Source organism: Lucilia cuprina, chromosome 5 (genome assembly GCF_022045245.1).
Source record: "Lucilia cuprina isolate Lc7/37 chromosome 5, ASM2204524v1, whole genome shotgun sequence".
Taxonomy (NCBI): domain Eukaryota; kingdom Metazoa; phylum Arthropoda; class Insecta; order Diptera; family Calliphoridae; genus Lucilia; species Lucilia cuprina.
In genome coordinates, this window is record NC_060953.1 from 35,856,907 (window position 1) to 35,874,985 (window position 18,079).

General features: G+C 30.1%; 3 protein-coding genes across 3 annotated transcripts; all 3 read left to right on the forward strand.

Moving 5' to 3' along the window:
* The first annotated feature begins 3,418 nt into the window (after nucleotides 1-3,418).
* On the forward strand, nucleotides 3,419-3,934 carry LOC111684595. Its single transcript, XM_046952453.1, has one exon. It carries the CDS (start codon nucleotides 3,419-3,421, stop codon nucleotides 3,932-3,934), a length of 516 nt encoding a protein of 171 aa, XP_046808409.1.
* A 1,954-nt stretch (nucleotides 3,935-5,888) lies between these two features.
* LOC111684596 lies at nucleotides 5,889-6,595 on the forward strand. Its single transcript, XM_023446809.2, has 2 exons — nucleotides 5,889-5,945; nucleotides 6,064-6,595. Exons 1-2 carry the CDS (start codon nucleotides 5,889-5,891, stop codon nucleotides 6,550-6,552), a joined length of 546 nt encoding a protein of 181 aa, XP_023302577.2. The 3' UTR covers nucleotides 6,553-6,595.
* Nucleotides 6,596-10,499: 3,904 nt separating this feature from the next.
* On the forward strand, nucleotides 10,500-11,166 carry LOC111684597. Its single transcript, XM_023446810.2, has 2 exons — nucleotides 10,500-10,556; nucleotides 10,618-11,166. Exons 1-2 carry the CDS (start codon nucleotides 10,500-10,502, stop codon nucleotides 11,104-11,106), a joined length of 546 nt encoding a protein of 181 aa, XP_023302578.2. The 3' UTR covers nucleotides 11,107-11,166.
* Nucleotides 11,167-18,079: the final 6,913 nt, after the last annotated feature.

Below are 18,079 nucleotides of genomic sequence, written 5' to 3' on the forward strand. Positions count from 1 at the left end.
TTACCACAAATTTGATGATTTATGATATTTGTTTGTATGTTCGAATGTTAATAGAGGTAACTGCTTCTTGTTCCAGTTCCTTTTGTAAAGGTTGTTGTTGTTTGAACTTTGTTTGATGTTCGTTAGCGTGGAATATGAATGTGTAACACATACACCTGTATATAAGAAAATAAAAGTATTTGTGTTAAATACTTTTTATTAAACTACGCATGCTTGTGTGTTCGCTTGCTCGTTCGTTTCTCCTTTCATTTATTCAATTGAAATTATTTGGTTGTTTTGTTTATTTGTCATAATAATAAAACCACTAAATGTCAGCCTATAAAAAGGTAATTTTCCACACCTGCTTAACATACCCAAAACAAAACACTCACTCATGGAACACACACACACACGGAAACAGCGAACAACCATAGATAGAAATTATTATTTTATCATGATTATTCTCCATTTATTACCTACATACGGTATATAAACCCAAAACAATACTGAATAAAACTAAATATTAATTTATGATCAACATTATGTAAAATTTTTAATCATCAAACTTTATGTGAGGTCCTTTTGAATTTAATAAAAATTGAAAAAAAACCAACACATTCACTTTTATATCATTAATGTTGAAAGTTGGGTAAAATAGTAAATTAATTAATAAAATTCAAAAAAAAAACTCCAATGATGTAAAAGATAATATTTTAATTATAAAAAATTGATAATAGGCAATAAAATGTGTTGACAAACACCAGCCGATGGCCTAAGAATTATTAGGTTAGAATTCCATTAATATTTTTCAAAAATAACAAATACATACATTCGTAACTAGTTACATCCCAGCAAAAACTTGGTAATGACATGCAATACTATATTTGCTCTCTACTTTTCTCCATTATAAAAAATTACTAACGATATAACATATTAGAGATCTGCTTCTATGAACGAAATGTCCATAATCTATTTAGATGGATTAAAAAGTCTAAGAAAGGTGTGGGCTCTCTGGAAATTATTGAGTTTTGGAGAAGAGAACTGAAACCGAAATGGATTATTTTGGGTTAAAGCTGGTTATATTTTGAAGGATTCCTTGCCAATGATATTTGGTTCTCATATATCAATACTTACCTTTAAACTATACAGTGTCGATGGCTTTATCATAATAACTACACAGAAGGAAATGATATATGAGACCAAATGCCGATATAGAATTAATATTTCATTCATTTCTCTGTACCTTAAAATTTTACTAAGTATTAACAATAGACTCGGCAACAACACCTAGATACATACCCGGTAGACCGAAGTACGAATTCATCAAATAAGTCGAAGACTTTGTTCTTACGTACAGCTTACACACCTATAACGAATAACGAAGGAAAATTTAATGGTATCACTTATATAAGATACCTTTTATCCATCTCTATTCAACTGTGAACTATTCTCCCTGTGTATCCGCGCCTGAACTAGGACATATAACCACATAATCCCAAGTAACAGATTATGTGGTTCTCTGGTTCGACTCCATGTCAAATTATTAAAGGAGGACTAGAGGTACTGGTATCACCTCTTTATCCCGGCATTGCAATACACCAAGATGAGGGTCGTTCATCAAAGAAACATACCCCAGTGGGATATTGCCGTTAGCATTGCTTTAGTTCTCCCCTTTCCTTCATTATATAAAACAAGTCAGATTTCTATATTCGGCTGTGCCGAATCTTATATACCCTTCACCAAGTATGCCTTAAAAAACAGTTTTTATTTATTTTGTATCTCTGCACACATGTAACACATATAACATCACATATAACATTCACACAAACAAATATAAACTGAAGCAAAAAGAAATATTAACCGTTGTACTGTACTACCTCCGTCAAACTGTATTACCACCCTCAAACAAATATGAGCTGTATTACCAACATATTACTGTTTTATCTCTTTGTTGTTTTTTATGCTTTTATTTATAATTTGTTGAGGAAATTTTCAGAGGTAGTCTCAGATTTTTACCCATATCTCAGTTATTTATGGACCGATTTTGCTGATTTTCAATAGGAAACTTCTCGAAAACATGTCTGACAGAATTATTGAAGATATGAATCTCGAAGATATCTGGTGTCTTCAGAAAATTGATTTCATCAGACAGACAGACAGACAGACAGACGGACGGACAGACAGACGGACATGGCTTAATCGACTTCGCTATCGATGTAAATAAAATAATGTTCATACTAGTTTTATATATATGGGGATAGGGTCAATATGAGGATAGAGTCAATTATGGACCGATTTTCATAAAATTCGTTAGAGAGAATTTGGCTTTTTTTGTCGGACTTCATCGCTATACTCATATATTTATAATAGTTATGGCTGTTAAAGCTGTTTTCGGGAGGCCACTTTTATAGGGGTTATACGACAACGTGGACCTATTTTCGCCCATTTTCAATACCAAACAAACCTTACGTACAGACTCTATCGTGTATTCAACCGACAAACAGACGGACAGACATGGCTAGATCGTCTTAAAATTTAATAAAGACGCAGAATATATGGTCCATATTTCGATGTGTTACAAACGGAATGACAAGATCTTTATGCCCCATTTTTTTGAAGGAACGATAGAACAACATCTCTCTACAACATCTCTGCTTTGTACGAGTTTAGTATTGCTACATTAAATAGCCACTTTTGAACAGTTCATTTATTCGCGGCTGAGGATAGTTCATTTCAACATCTTACATCCGCACATAAAGAATATTTTTGAACAAAATGTGCGGAATGGCTATAATGAGCATGGCGCCTCCCATAATAAGATAATATTTAATTAAGTGATCTCAGAAAGTCTAATAGTAAGAGTCCTCATATTTTGTCGGAGTCACTTTAGTATTAATATAGTTATTTAAGAATGAATTGGGCGGACTAGCATCAGGGGGGGTGGCACCTCCCATATTAAATAATTATAAAAATAATTTGTCTGGAAAATTTATAAAATTAGATTCTTAAAATTTTTCACAAAGGACTTTTCTCATCTTCATCTGATCATTGGAACCACCATTCATGTAAACATTTTGAGAAAAAGGGATGACTTTCAATAATTTTGCTCGGAAACTCCCATATCTAAAAAATTGTATATCCGAGAAAAGTTTTATAATTAGAATCTTCAAAATCATTGCAAAATCATTACATTACCGGTTATAGGTAGTAAAGTTACACAAATGTTTAACAACCTTATAGATAAATCGGTTTCGATAAAAGTACTTTTGTTAATATCTATAAAAATTGTAATGTTTAACAAACACGCTTAAAAAATCTATAATAGTTTTTAAAATGTTTTTAATATAAATAATGAAAACTTGTATAAATTAATTAAATCAAACTATTAACAGGATATTTTGAACTCTGAAGTCTTTTCGACAAAATCCTTAAGATATATATGAAGATAATACATCTTTTCTTACAGAAACCCCAATATATTGTCGACGTCATAGATATCGAGTGGAATGTAACAACTAAAAATAAGTGTGACATGGGATGGCAGATTTCACAGCCTACACGTGGAACTTTTGCTGTTAGTGGATTTTTTGAATTTAAAGAAGACATAAATACAGACAATGCCAAGGGTTGGGTTAATATCTACTATAGTTCCAATGCCATTTCCTATACGTTGACACCCTTCCATATACCGCCAACAGGGTTTACGAATATAATGAATTTTCTTTATAAAAATTATCTAATGGACTCGGTAAAAGAATGTTGCGAAAATCCCATAGATATCGAAAATAAATTTGTGCCACCTTTAACGAAGCGTCGTTTGATATGCAAAAACTGTTTAATGCAAGGCGATAATTTTCCATCGCACATGCGCATGGGATTCTATAAGATGAAAGGAGTTACAGTTGGTGAAATGGATTTCGCAATGACATTAACAGTAAAACTGGAAAAAGAATGATGTAAAAGTTTATGAATCAGATTTTTAATAAAAGTATATGTGTGTTAAATTGTAAAGTGTGAAAATAATTTTGGTGAAAATATTTAAATCTTTCGTTATTTTTTATGCATTTATATATGGGGCCAACAGGGTTAAACATATTTATCGACAGCCAGAAGTCAATTTAGGTGATATGGCTTAATCTAAGATAAGGCCACAAAGGAATAATCTGAAAAGAGAGAGAGAGAGAGAGCAAATTTCTTCTAATTAAATTGAGCTTGAGAACACAAAACAATTCTATGTAACGAGGGCCGAAATACGAACGGGAAATTCCCTTAAGACCACATAGAATAACGAAACGGTATATAGAACGACAAAGATCTTCTGGGGTAATCCTTAACCTTCTTCTTTATATTCTTTTATCCATATAATTATATTTATTGTTGACGTAAATGACGGCTTTAAACATCGAGTACTATATATCGGTATATATACTTTTTTTAATTCTTCGACATTATGTTCAAATAATATAGCTTTATTATTATCAACTAACGACATCATGAAAAGTTATAATTGAAGTAGCAAAAGGTGCTGGTTATCACGAAGCATTTCGTACAATGTACGACATTTTTCGTGTATATAAAGCATAGATTATTATCAGAGTATAATATATACATACAAGAGTTGCATTACTGACTGACTGATTCAAACGGCTGAAAGTAGAATCATAAGACTTTGATAGTAGACGTGGTTTTATACACTACACCACTATGGTGGGGAGGGTATTATACGTTTGTGCTGATGTTTTTAATACACAAAAATATTGATCCAATACCCACCTTAAAGTATACCGATCGATTCAGAATCATTTTTGACATGACCGTCCGTCCGTCTGTCCGGCTGGCTGACCATGTAAACCTTGTGCGCAAGGTACAGGCCGCAATTTTCAAGATAATTTGATGAAATTAGGACCAAGCATTTTTTTGGCATAGGGCCTATTGAAAATGGTTGAAATGGAACTGGAACTTTTCGTACTTTAAGGTGGTTTCAGTACCTTTTTAAGTATTGAATTTATAAACATATTAATAAATTTATGCTATTAATAGCTTATAAAATGCTTAATTTCACGAACAATATTATAGAAAATTCAAAAAGTACCTTTTAAAAACGAAAAGGTAGCACAAAATCTCACTTACTACAAACCGTACATGCTTTATTTATGTTTCTAGGTTCAATATTATAGAAAATTCTTACTTACTCCCGGCCCTAAATGCTTAATTTCGTGTTTTTAGGTTCAAAATTAAAGAAAATTTAAAACGTACTTTTTTTAAGAACAAAACAATACGAAAAAATCCCTTTTTATATGTTCTCACTTTTATGTTTCTAGGTTAAATATTATAGAAAGTTCAAAAAGCACAATTTGAAGAAAAAATATACAAAAAACTCCCATTTTTTAGGATCTCACTTACTCCGACCTCTAGGTTCAATATATATTTTAGACATTTCAAAATGAAAAAGTACTGAAAATCAACTCTCTAGCTCTTTCCATTGTGACTCTATCGTGCTTTCAACAGACGGACGTTCAGACATTGCTATATTGCCTAGAATTTAATAAAAATCTAGAATAATTACATTTTTGTGGGTCTATGAACAATATTTCAATGTGTTACAAACGAAATGACAAAATTAATATACATCCATTAGAATATTTTTGGATAAAATTTGCGGAATGGCTATAGTGGACGTGGCACCTCAAAATCATTGCTTTAAAGGTAACAAAGCACACTGGGTATGGCAAGTAAGGTTATAAAAATGTTTAACAATTTTATGGATAAATCTATTTTGATAAAAAAAACTTTTGTAAATATCTATAAAAAATTGTAATGTTTAGCAAACACGCTTAAAAACTTAAATAGTTTTTAAAAAGTTTTTAATATAAATAATGAAAAATCGTATAAATTGCAACAAACTTAAAATGATTTACTCGGTAATAAATGTATTTGTAATTTGTTTAATAACAACTATCCAAGCGGTAAGAAAAAAAATTTCTGGATAAATTAAATCGAACTATTATCAGGATATTTCATCTCTAAAGTCTTTTCGACAAAATTCCAAAAATATATAAGAACATAATACATCTTTTCTTACAGAAACCCCAATATATTGTCGACGTCATAGACATCGACTGGAATGTAACATCTACAAATAATTGTGATATGGAATTTAGGATTTCACAGCCTACACGTGGAATTTATGCTGTTAGTGGATTTATTGAATTTAAAGAAGACATAAATACAGAAAATGCCACGGCTTGGGTTCATATCTACTATAGTACCAATGCCATTTCCTATACGTTGACCCCCTTCCATATATCGCCTACAGTGTTAACAAATATAATGAATTTTCTTTATAAAAATTATCTAATGGACTCGGTAAAAGAATGTTGCGAAAATCCCATAGATTTCGAAAATAAATTTGTGTCACCTTTAACGAAGCGTCGTTTGATATGCGAAAACTGTTTAATGAAAAGTGATAATTTTCCTTCACACTTGCGCGTGGGATTCTATAAGTTGGAAGGAAAAACAGCTGGTGAAATTGATTTCGCACTGACATTGACAATAAAACTGGATAAAGAATGAAATTGAAGTTTATGAATCAGATTGTTAATAAAAGTATATGTGTGTTAAATTGTAAAGTGTAAAAATAATTTTGTTGGAAATATTTAAATCTTTCATTTTTTTTGCATGCATTTACATTTGGGACAAACAGGGTTAAACATATTTACCGAATATGTTAAAGGGGATATGGTTAAATCAAAATAAGGGTACACGGGACTATACCGTCTGAAACGGACTTTTTCATTATTCCAATTATAATCTTTGTGTGTTAAACAACACATGTTTATTAAACTTATAAGGTCCATATTGAATAAGGTTCTTTAAGAGAGAACATTTAAAACCTAAAATGATACTTTTTATACCCACCATCAAAAATATACCCCCTGTATACTGATTTTGTCATTCCGTTTGTAACAAATCGAAATATTGCTCATAGAAAAGCATATATATTCTGGGTCCTTATTAAATTCTAAGACGATTTAGCCATATATGTCCGTCCGTCTATCTGACTGTTGAAAGCACTATAGAGTCCGAACGAAAAGAGCTAGAAGGTTGAAATTTTACATAAATATTCCTCATATGCAATGTTTGTTTGGTACTGGAAATGTGTAATATGACTTTGAAGTAGAGGTTCATATTTATCCCATATTTATGAGCCCTCCTGTATTTTTTTTTTCATAAAAATATTCTGGAATAAAGTTAAAAAACAAATCAATAGTTTTTTATTTATAATTTACCTTCATGAGAAAGGAACATATACTTAAGTTTGTGATTTCGTTTGTAATTTCTATAATTTATTTTTCCACCCTATAAAGTATATATATTCGGGATCATTATTAAAAGCATAGTCAATTAAGCTATGTCCGTCTGTCTGTATATATGTATGCTGAAATCAGATTTCAGAAGTCCCCAGATATCTGTAAGATCTGAATTTTCAATAACTCTATCGGATGGAACATAACACTATTTAAAATCTGCACAATCGGTTCATAAATATCGGAGATATGAGCAAAAATCCGAAACCACCTCTGAAAATTTCATCGGAAATTGAGATTTTTTTATTCATGCTCAGACAGAAATTGCAAAAAATAAAAAGCAAAAACAACCAAGTAGGAAAGTATAGTCGGGAATGGCCGACCATATGATACCCTATACCATTCAGTATGTTTAAAAGTTGTTTGCCTTAATTCCGAAATATTTTAACAATATGATGAATAAATTGGTTTTCTAAAAGAAGAGTAAGTTTAAATTTAAGCCTATTCTTATAAATTTGGGTATATGAAAAATGCGACCTGTACTTTGCCTCCAGCCAGTCGGAGAGACGGACGGACATGGCTTAATTGACTCAGAAAGTGATTCTGAGTCGATCGGTATACTTTAAGGGAAGCACTTTTTTTAATAATTCATATTTCTAACATACTGTCTGGTGTAGATTATCATATGGTGGGCTACGCCCAACTATACAGTCATACTTTTAAATAATATGTAATTGGATACTCTTTGGTACTTTTCCATTTTTAATTTTGGATTCTATTTAATAGGGATTTGGATTCTATTTAATAGATAATATATAAAACGTATTTTACAATACCTTTTCCTTATTCAAATAGTCTCACCAAAAACTCGGTAGCATGTTGTACTTGCATAACCATTTACTTTTCAATAACTACTACTTACCGTCTGCATTACTTTCAAGTACTCGATTAATGACTTTTTTTAATCTGATATAGAAATTCATTATTTTCAGCTTTGTCATTTTGTTTGCACATTTTATTTAATTGCGTGTTAAGTATTGTGTTTTACAAAAAGGAAAACAATTTTAAATTTTTATCTGAAAACCATTATTTGACGCGCAATAAAATAGTTAAGCAGTGGTCCCTGTTTCGTATTCTCACTGGCTCATTTTTATTACTAAAAATAAAACAACTTACTCAACAACTTCTTTGAAAGCTAATTGTTCTTTTTACAATTTTTAAAGCCACGAGAGTAGCTGTTGACTGATCAGTTGCGCATTTTCGGGAATTAAATTCCCCTTCTTTTGTAAGAATGACGAGAGGAAGTGTATAGTTTAACACTTTTTCTCTATCTTGCTTTATTTGAAGCTAGTACTAGTACATTACGTTTGAATTTCCCTTATGTTGTATGAGGATGAAAAACCTGTATCCGTATCTTGCTTTGTACGATTCTAGTGGTACTATCCCAAGCAACTCTTGTTGATCAGATGGATGGACTTAATTTGAGTGAACATTCGCATGATTAATTTGTTCATTTTTTGCTTAGGATAGTTCGCATCAACGTCTAACATGTGCACATAGTAGTTAGTCTCAGTGATTTGAGGTTTAATCCATTTCAGATAACTTAAAGGAAACAAAGATGTTCAAAAGCGGGTCTTAACATCCACATATAAGGATTTTACTGGTTTTGTCATGGACCCATAAAAACACGAAATTTTCCAGTAGTCGGCACCAGTGTTCCTAAGTACGGCAAAAAATGTCCCTATAGTCGGCAGTAGATTTTTTGTTTGGAAAAAAGGCATAATTATATAGAAAAAAGTGTTAAATACAAAATTTTCAAAGAAAATGGTTAATTAAATTTTTTCCATAGAATTATCTGTAATAATATAGTTTTTTTCTGTAGAAAAATATCTTATAAACATAATTATATTCGTAATAATTATACATAAAATTTTTTCTATAGAAATTGAGTTATACAAGCAATTTTCTATACAAAATTATAATTTTTGTTAGAGAAAAAAGTATTTTTTTATAGGGAAAAGTCTTATATGTACTGTTTTTTAAAGAAAATCTTGTATAAAAATATGCAATTTCCTATAGGAAAAAAATTAAACATAAGTTTCGTAGAGGATATTATAATAAGAAAACTTTTCTATAGAAGAATTGTCATATTAGAAATTTACTATAGAAAAAACTGTTATACTCATAATGTTTTTTGTAGAAAAACATTTGAGAAGCAATCTTTGTTAGAAAAATTTTAATATACAAAAGTTACACATATTTTTTGTATAGAAAATTATATTCTGTAGAGAAAATGTTAATCATCTATAGAAAAAGCTATTATTGAACTAATTTTCTATTTAAAGAATTGGGTATACACACAATTTTTAATAAAAACTGTTATACACATAATTTTTTGTATAAAAAATTGTTATACTTAAAATTTTCTATAGAAAAAAATGTATACACATAATTCCCTATAGAAACAAATTTTGTACAATCAATCTTCTATAGAGAAAATTGTAATACACATAAATTTTTATAGAAAAAAGTGTTATACATAAATTTTCTTTACAAAAATAACTCGTATACATATAATTTTTGAAGAGAAAAATGTTATATACAAATTTTTTTATAATAATATACCCAATTTTCTATAGAGAAATTAAAAATTTTAAAGTGCCGACTATAGAATACTTATGTTTGAACTTAATACCGGCACTTCGATGCCGACTATAGAAAATTATAGAAAATTTTGTCCCTAAAAAAACACCATATTTTTCATCAAATAAAGGTGGAACCTTAATAAATTTGCACTGTTTCTCGTAATTATTTACAATTTTATTAAAAAAATGCCGACTACTGGGTCATGCCGACATTAGGTGCATTTACCCTATATGTAAATGTATGCTGATGTTTAGTCATATTAGGTATACAATTGGTTTTTATCATACACAGAACCATTACTAATGTCGGATATGTGGTTCTGTAGGGTCTACAAATAAGTTTGGCTTATTTTTTTTAACAATTTCAAAAATCTGATTTAAAGCATTTAATTATTAGGATATAAAAATGTTTAACAACATTATAGATAAATCGATTTTGATAAAAATACTTTTGTAAATATCTATAAAAAATTATAATGTTTAACAAACACGCTTAAAAACAATAATAGTTTTTAAAAAGTTTTGAATATAAATAATGAAAAATCGTATAAATTGCAACAAACTTAAAATGATTTTCTCGGTAGTAAATGTATTTGTAATTTACTTAATAACAACTATTCAAGCGGTAAGAAAAAAGTTCTGGAAAGCTTAAATCGAATTGTAAATCGGTTATATTTTACCTACAGAAACCCCAATATATTGTCGATGTCATAGATGTCGAGTGGAATGTAACATCTAATAATAATTGTGACATGGCCTGGCAGATTTCACAACCTACACGTGGAACTTTTGCTGTTACTGGATTTCTTGATTTTAAAGAAGACATAAATACAGACAATGCCAAGGGTTGGGTTAATATCTACTATAGTTCCAATGCTATTTCCTATATGTTGACACCCTTCCGTATACCACCTACGGTCTTTACGGATGGAGTAAATTTTCTTTATAAAAATTATCTAATGGACTCGGTAAAAGAATGTTGCGAAAATCCCATCGATTTCGAAGATAAATTTGTTCAACCTTTAACGAAACGTCGTATGATTTGCGAAAACTGTTTACTGCCAAGCGATAATTTTCCCTCACACATGCGCATGGGATTCTATAAGATGGAGGGTATATCAGCTGGTGAAATTGCTTTCGCTATGACATTGACAGTTAAAGTGGAGAGAGAATAAGGTTGAAGTTTTTCGAATTGGATTGTAAATAAAAGGATATGTGTGTTAAATTTTAAAGTGTAAAAGTAATTTTGATGGAAATTTTTAAATCCTTCATAGTTGATAATTTTTAAAAGTTTTATATTTTCTATGCATTTAAACGTGGAACCAACAGGAATACCCAGCAGTTCGACGGAACAGTCCTGAACTGACTACTTAACATACCACTTGTGGTGGACCCTAGCCACCTGACTACCCTGGTGACCGACCATTTTAACATGGGCTTGTCCTACGAGAAAGTCAATCGTCACATTACACCCTACAAAGAGACAGTAAAGAGACGATTGCCTCCGCTCTCGCTTACAAAGTGGACACTAAAGTGACTGTCTTCATTCTCGATTACAAAGAGTTTATTTATGACGAAAGACCAAAAACATACGAATTGGAGTCAGCCAGGTAATAGGTAAAATAACTACTTTCGGAAGTACAACAAAAAATACTTTAAAGAGTATAATCTTTAGGTTACTTGAGGATAGTAAAGAGACGACTGTCTCCGCACCCGCTTACAAAGAGGACACTAAAGTGACGACTGTCATCATTCTCGATTACAAAGGGTACATTCGTGACGAATGACCCAAAACATACCAATTACAATCATCCAGGTGGTTAACTATTAGTGGAAATTACTCTCTTTTTCGTATGCAATGACTCTTTGTCGAACTGCTGGGTAATTAAATGGTTAAATGTGAGACCAGGCTAATTGAGAATAGTCGGCAACAAAAAAGCAAATTGTTTTAAAAGGTAGAGAGCTATGGGTTATTAAACATCACGAACACAAAACAATTTGACGCAACTATGGCCGAAATATGGCCCACATAGATTAATGAAACTGTAGGTAGAACCGCAAAGATCCTATGGAATGACCCTAACGAGCGAAAAAGCAATTTTGTGGTTAATTTATGATGTTAAATGTTTTGAGTGGAAGCACAGGAATACAACAGATTACCCGTAGTATATTGTGGAAGTGATCCGTATCTTAGGTTCTTGTATGTATACAAGCCCTAACAAAACTTAAATAAATAGGTGCTTTAAAGGGTTAAATATCAACATCTTGATGAGTATAAAATGGAGCAAAATATATAAAACCAAACAGGTTGTGGAGCTAGTTATCTAAATTACATTATAATTCGAATTCAAAGATACACTTCTTTTATTAGATGGTAAATCGGTTAGTTACCATTAAATTGCCATTATTTAAACAATTTATTGTTTGAATAGAAATATTGAGACTATTTACGAAAGACCCTGAAAACGCAACTAATTACACATGTCTTTGACATTAGTTGAGTAATAAAAATTGAAAATTCATTGACTTGTAGTACCACCATGAATCAATAGTGTTTTCAAATAGTATGTATATTTCTATAAATATATTTTTCTCTTCACTAATAGTCACGTTCATTGTAATTTAGGCCTAAAACAAAGTTTTAAATGATGTTCAGTCGTTAAAGACGTGACAAGGAAAAACGACCACAAATGTTGTCCAATACACAACAACAATAACAATGAAAATACAATCGAGCAACAAAAAGAAACAAAATCTTAATAATGAACTTTATCTAAAACTAAAACCGTCAGTTAGTCCACAATGTCCGTCCGTCTGTCTGTCTGTCTGCCTTAAAAATTTTGTAGACGTTGTGTCACTTGGTCAGTCATTTTACTGACTTAGTAGTTTGGTTCCACTTAAAATGTCATTGATTTTAATATTCTGCTCAGATTATATTAAAATTGTCAATCGTACAACAATGATTGCTAAATAATGTGTCAAAAATGATGTTTTCGTTTTGAATATTTTTGTCGTTTTTTTGTTATTTTATTTAATTTTGGTGTTTGTATGGATGTGTGTGTGTGTCTATGTGTTTTTCGGTAAAATCGTTTGTTTTTCTATATACGTTAGCGATTGATTTGAAATTAAAAAAAAAACTTTTTCCTATTTACATGTTTAAACATTTTGTTTAAAATCTTATTGTTTTGTTTTGGTTAAATGTTTTTTTCGGGGACTGTTGCAAACGTGGTCGAGTATTTCGTTGTCTTCATATTATACCCATATAACACACTGAAACCCTTTCCAATAAGACGTTTGTTTTCCTCCGTTTTGTTTTTTTGTGTGTTTCTTAAGACATGCTATTGGGAATTTTAAACATTTTTCGTTTACCAAAAACAATAACAAAATAGCAGTTAATATGGGATTTATATATAGTACAAACATACAAACATACATATGTATGTATGATTTTATATTTAAATATCTTTATGTCTGTCTGTCCATCTTTTCCTTAGGCCCCCCAAATAGTCAGTAGAACGTCAGTAGTAAGAGGAGTATGATTTTTTTTTTTTTTTTTTTGAGTGAATGGTGTTTTGGTGGTAAATTTTAGTTAGTGTGATGTTTTGGTGACTGTATGGCTGACAATGTCACTTTTTTGCTGTAAATTTTATTGTAAAATATATGTTGTTTTCGATACTCGTTTATCGTGCCAAAATAATGTTCAGTAAACAAAGTTTTTATTAAACATGCTCGGAATGACACAGCAATTATATGTTTTTTAAAGCTTAAAATTTTCTGCCATAATTTGGATATAATATTCAAAATGTATTTGTAATATGTAATCAATAACTTTAAATAGGTAAATTTTGGTATTACCTACAAAAGGTCATAAACAAAGTTTACTGTATTTGTTGATTTTAAAAATAACTAGGCTGTTAAAAGCCCTACAAATGTATTAATATCAAGATCAATTGTATTTGGTATGAAATTGTTTCGACAAGAAAAAGTCTTAAAGTGGTGAATCGAAATCATTGACAAGACTAAAAATCCGTAATTAGGACTCTCTATAATGCTGACCGATAGTCAATATCGCAAGCAATCGGCAAATTTCTAATACTTTATTGTTCTCTGTTAACCGAATTATTTAAGAATTATCTACCAGTTGTCTCTGATAAAAAATAGGTCTAAGCAAAGTCTTAGTATTTGATATCAACCTTATTCCATCACTTGCTTTATGTCTTCTTAAGAACAAACAAGTAACAACCCAGTAAAATATTTTAAAATTTTGGTAATGAGTATTATAGGAAATGTTATTTCATACATTACTTGGTAATGAGTTATCAATCGTTATCTATAAAATAAATTATTTTTTTTAATGGAATTGTGTATAGTGTTTCTTATATAGTGTTTCTAACCGTAGTCGATTTTGGAAGTTTTTTCATGAAAAGTTGATATTTACATTTGTGTGAAAACCATTCCAGATAGAATGATAAAACTACTTTTTGATGGGGCATTGAGTAAGAGAATAGACTAGCAAACATGAAAAATAACTGTAAAAACAGTTTTAAATCCGAAAAAGTCCGGTAATCAGATTTGTAACCAGTTATTTTTTGGTCATCGTCGAACAAAAATATGTAGATATTCACCCAAAAAGTAACTACTTACACTTTTATGTCAACCGGGTATGTCAAGATTTTACTGAAGAACTTTAATATTATTTCGTTAATTGTAGCGATAACCAAGATTACGCTCAGTACCGATTTTGTGCTGGGAAGTTATTTCAGTTAACTTTACGTCTATTAGCCTCTGTTTATAGAAATTACACATCCCCGGCTTTTTAATTTCATGAGCATGTTTTTGAAGCCAATTGGTAGATCAGACTGTGTAAATTTTTTAACTTCGCCTTCAGTAATCGGAAAAAGTATGGATTTATAGAGAACAAATTCAAAAAAATTTCCAATTACTCCTTCTTCCCTGAAGATCTTTTCTATCATGAACTCATCTCTATTGTTCATATAAGATTAGTATATACTAAAAATTATGTAATATAAGTATACAGATGTTCTCGCAACGCATTGTAGATTCCTGCTGGAAGTGTCAATGTACTGAATATGTAAATATGGCTCCATGATAAAGTTTTGTCTATAGCGTTTTGTCATTTTAATAATTTAGATATTCGTGACAATCGGCGAATGATTATTAACAGGAAACTGTGTTACAAAAATGTAGCCAAGATATCAGCAATCCCCAATCCCCGATAATGACCGTAATATTGTTATGGTACTAGCGGGTCTGTTCCTCTACTAACTTACTTTTCCCTTTTAAAGCCTCTGTAATATAAGATATTTCGGAAACAATAAAACTCTTAATAAACACCTGGTACTATAGACGAACCCTATATGAGAAGAAGGGGAAGCTAAAATAGAAATAAATGAAATAATCAAGAGCTTTGCACTATAAGTCTTTTCGATCGTGGAATGAACATTCGATAGCATGGTTAAAAGTTGCATAACAGACAGTGGTAAATTCATTGATATCAATCTATATACACTTTCGGTATGCGTTGACATCGAAAGCGCATTCAATAACGAGTACACTGTTAATCTTAAATAATCAATCCAGTTTTTTGCAAATCACTTTGTTACTTGATGGATGTAGAATATAATTAAGAGAAAAATGGATTTCGAGGTATGCCACAGACTAGAGTATTCAAACGATTAATCGTCGTTCGGTTAATCGATTAATTTTTGACGATTATTCGTTCGAATAAATGAGAGTTGTCAAATTTGAAATAACGAATAAACCGAATAACTTCTATCAATTAACCTTAAGAAAAAACTGACTATTTAGCAGTAAAATTACTATACCACTGAAGCCAAATATAAGGTCAAGCAAAACATTAGAGCAAATATTCTTAGACTGTATTGGGTTTTGAGACCAAATTTTATAACAATCAAAAAAATTGGCTTTAGATAGTCCACACTTAAGATAAGTTCGCAGTTCATAGATAGTTTTCCTTATTATCTTTATATACATACTACATATAAACATTAATTCTCAAGAATAGCTTTAGGGTGAAATAGATTTAAGTTGTATAAACAGAAGTTTTTTCGCCATAGAACACAATGAATAACTAACCCTTTGTGAACTAAAAACTCATTTAAATACGACATGTTTCGAATAGTATTTGGGCTGTTCCAAATTTTAAATATATTTTGAAATAAATATTTATGATTTTAAATAACACTAAATATATTTAAATACGTGTCTACAACATGTTCTTTTTTTTACATTTAAAACTGTATGTATTTTGTATTTGGGTTCATGTAGTATTTATGAAGACATTCGTAAATATTTACGAGTATCTGCACTACTTAATCCCAAAAAAAAAAAGAAATGAAATTGTAGATTTTGTTTTGTTGTAAATATGTTAATAAATGTATTCATTTGTTTAATATGTTGTCACTCCTTTGACTAAATACATGAGTATTTTGTTTTGTATTTCGTGAACATGAACGTACACATATTTTATTAGTAATTTATTATATTTAGTAGTTGTACTGTATACATAATTATCGCTACTACTGTATGAATACAGAACTAACGAAAAAATACATACAATCGTACATCTAAATACATACGTACAAGCGAATATATGAGTATTAACACATTTTTATAATGAGTTTAGAGGATTGTGTAGACAGTTATGTTTAAACTAATAGCAGAAGTTTATTTAATTAAGTTTATTTAATAAATTTTGCAAAATTTCAGATTGATCTAAATGACAATCTTATTGAATTGGTTATTCTGATCGATTTGGACTGTCAGATCTTACAACGTTTTTGGAAAAAAGTTCTAAACTTTAGAGGATTGTGTAGACAGTTATGTTTAAACTAATAGCAAATGTTATATTGGAAATATATTATTTAATGAATTTTGCAAAATTCCAGATTCATTTAAATGACAACCTTGAAATAGTAATTCTGATCAATTTGAAAAGCTAAGTATACTCAATATAAGATCTTACAGCGTTTGCAGAAAAATGTTCAGAAAGAACCGTGAGAACTTAAAATCTTTGTCTTGCAACGTTATAAGAAGAAACATTGACAACAATATTGTGTGACATCTGACAAAAGTGTAAACACATAACGTTGACATTGTCAGATAATTGTCAGAAAACTTTTTTCGTCAGATGTGCCAGCTGAATGGTTCTTATTGGTAAAACAATGCATTAATAGAACAAATGCAGCTAAAAGAAGATCTGACAACTTTTGCAATACAACAATCTGACAACAGTTTGAATTGACAATTTTTGTTGGCAATTGTCTTAGAATTTTCTTACAACCGTCTGACCAACAATCTACATGATGCTAACAATTGTTCATTATAAGTACATTGCTGTTCGTTGTAAGATCTTACAACCATGTATACATGGTGTAAGACTTGTTTAAATAAAGATCGATTTTAAGTTAATTAATCTATATATAAGATTTTAAGTAAACATTCAGTTTTTGAATTCAAAATCTGCCATTTCTTTGTACAAAACTGTAAGTATTTTGTTTAAGTTGTATTTTTTTTTAATTTAACAATGTTTGCGGTATTCAAATCAATGTATTTTTTTTACTCAAACACATATGACAAAGTTTGGCAGCAACAAAAAAATACATATATTTTTTTAATTCTTTTGAAACAATTTGCATATTTTTTTTGTTGCGGTTGTGTGAAGTGTATGGTGGTTGATAATTTTCAAAAAAAATATTTTTTTGTCGTAAAATTTATTTTATATTTAAACAATTCCTACATGTGTTTGAATATCCCTCCATTCATCTACTGAAATACGTGCCTTTGTTATGTCTGTCTTTTTGTTTGTTGGTTGGTTTGTTAAAATATAAACAAGGTGTGAATTAATTTGCTTCGATTCTTTTACCTTTTGAATCAATTTTTTTTAAGCTGCAATAGTGTTGCACAAAAAATTAAAGAAAAACAAAATTTTTTATTCAAAAAACTTTGAAAGTCAATTCTTTGAAACAACAGCAAAACATTTTTGAAAGAAAAATTGGTTTTTATTTGTTTCCTTTTTGAAAGCTGACCATTTACAGCACACGTGATACGAAGTACTTCCAAGAGAATTACATATATCATCAATTCAAAAGTAACACTAAATGCATT

Coding starts and splice junctions, on each gene's coding strand:
- LOC111684595 (XM_046952453.1), top strand. CDS start 3,419: ATGAAGATAATACATCTTTTCTTACAGAAACCCCAATATATTGTCGAC.
- LOC111684596 (XM_023446809.2), top strand. CDS start 5,889: ATGATTTACTCGGTAATAAATGTATTTGTAATTTGTTTAATAACAACT. Junction 5,946..6,063: donor TAATAACAACTATCCAAGCG/GTAAGAAAAAAA, acceptor CTTTTCTTACAG/AAACCCCAATATATTGTCGA.
- LOC111684597 (XM_023446810.2), top strand. CDS start 10,500: ATGATTTTCTCGGTAGTAAATGTATTTGTAATTTACTTAATAACAACT. Junction 10,557..10,617: donor TAATAACAACTATTCAAGCG/GTAAGAAAAAAG, acceptor TTTTACCTACAG/AAACCCCAATATATTGTCGA.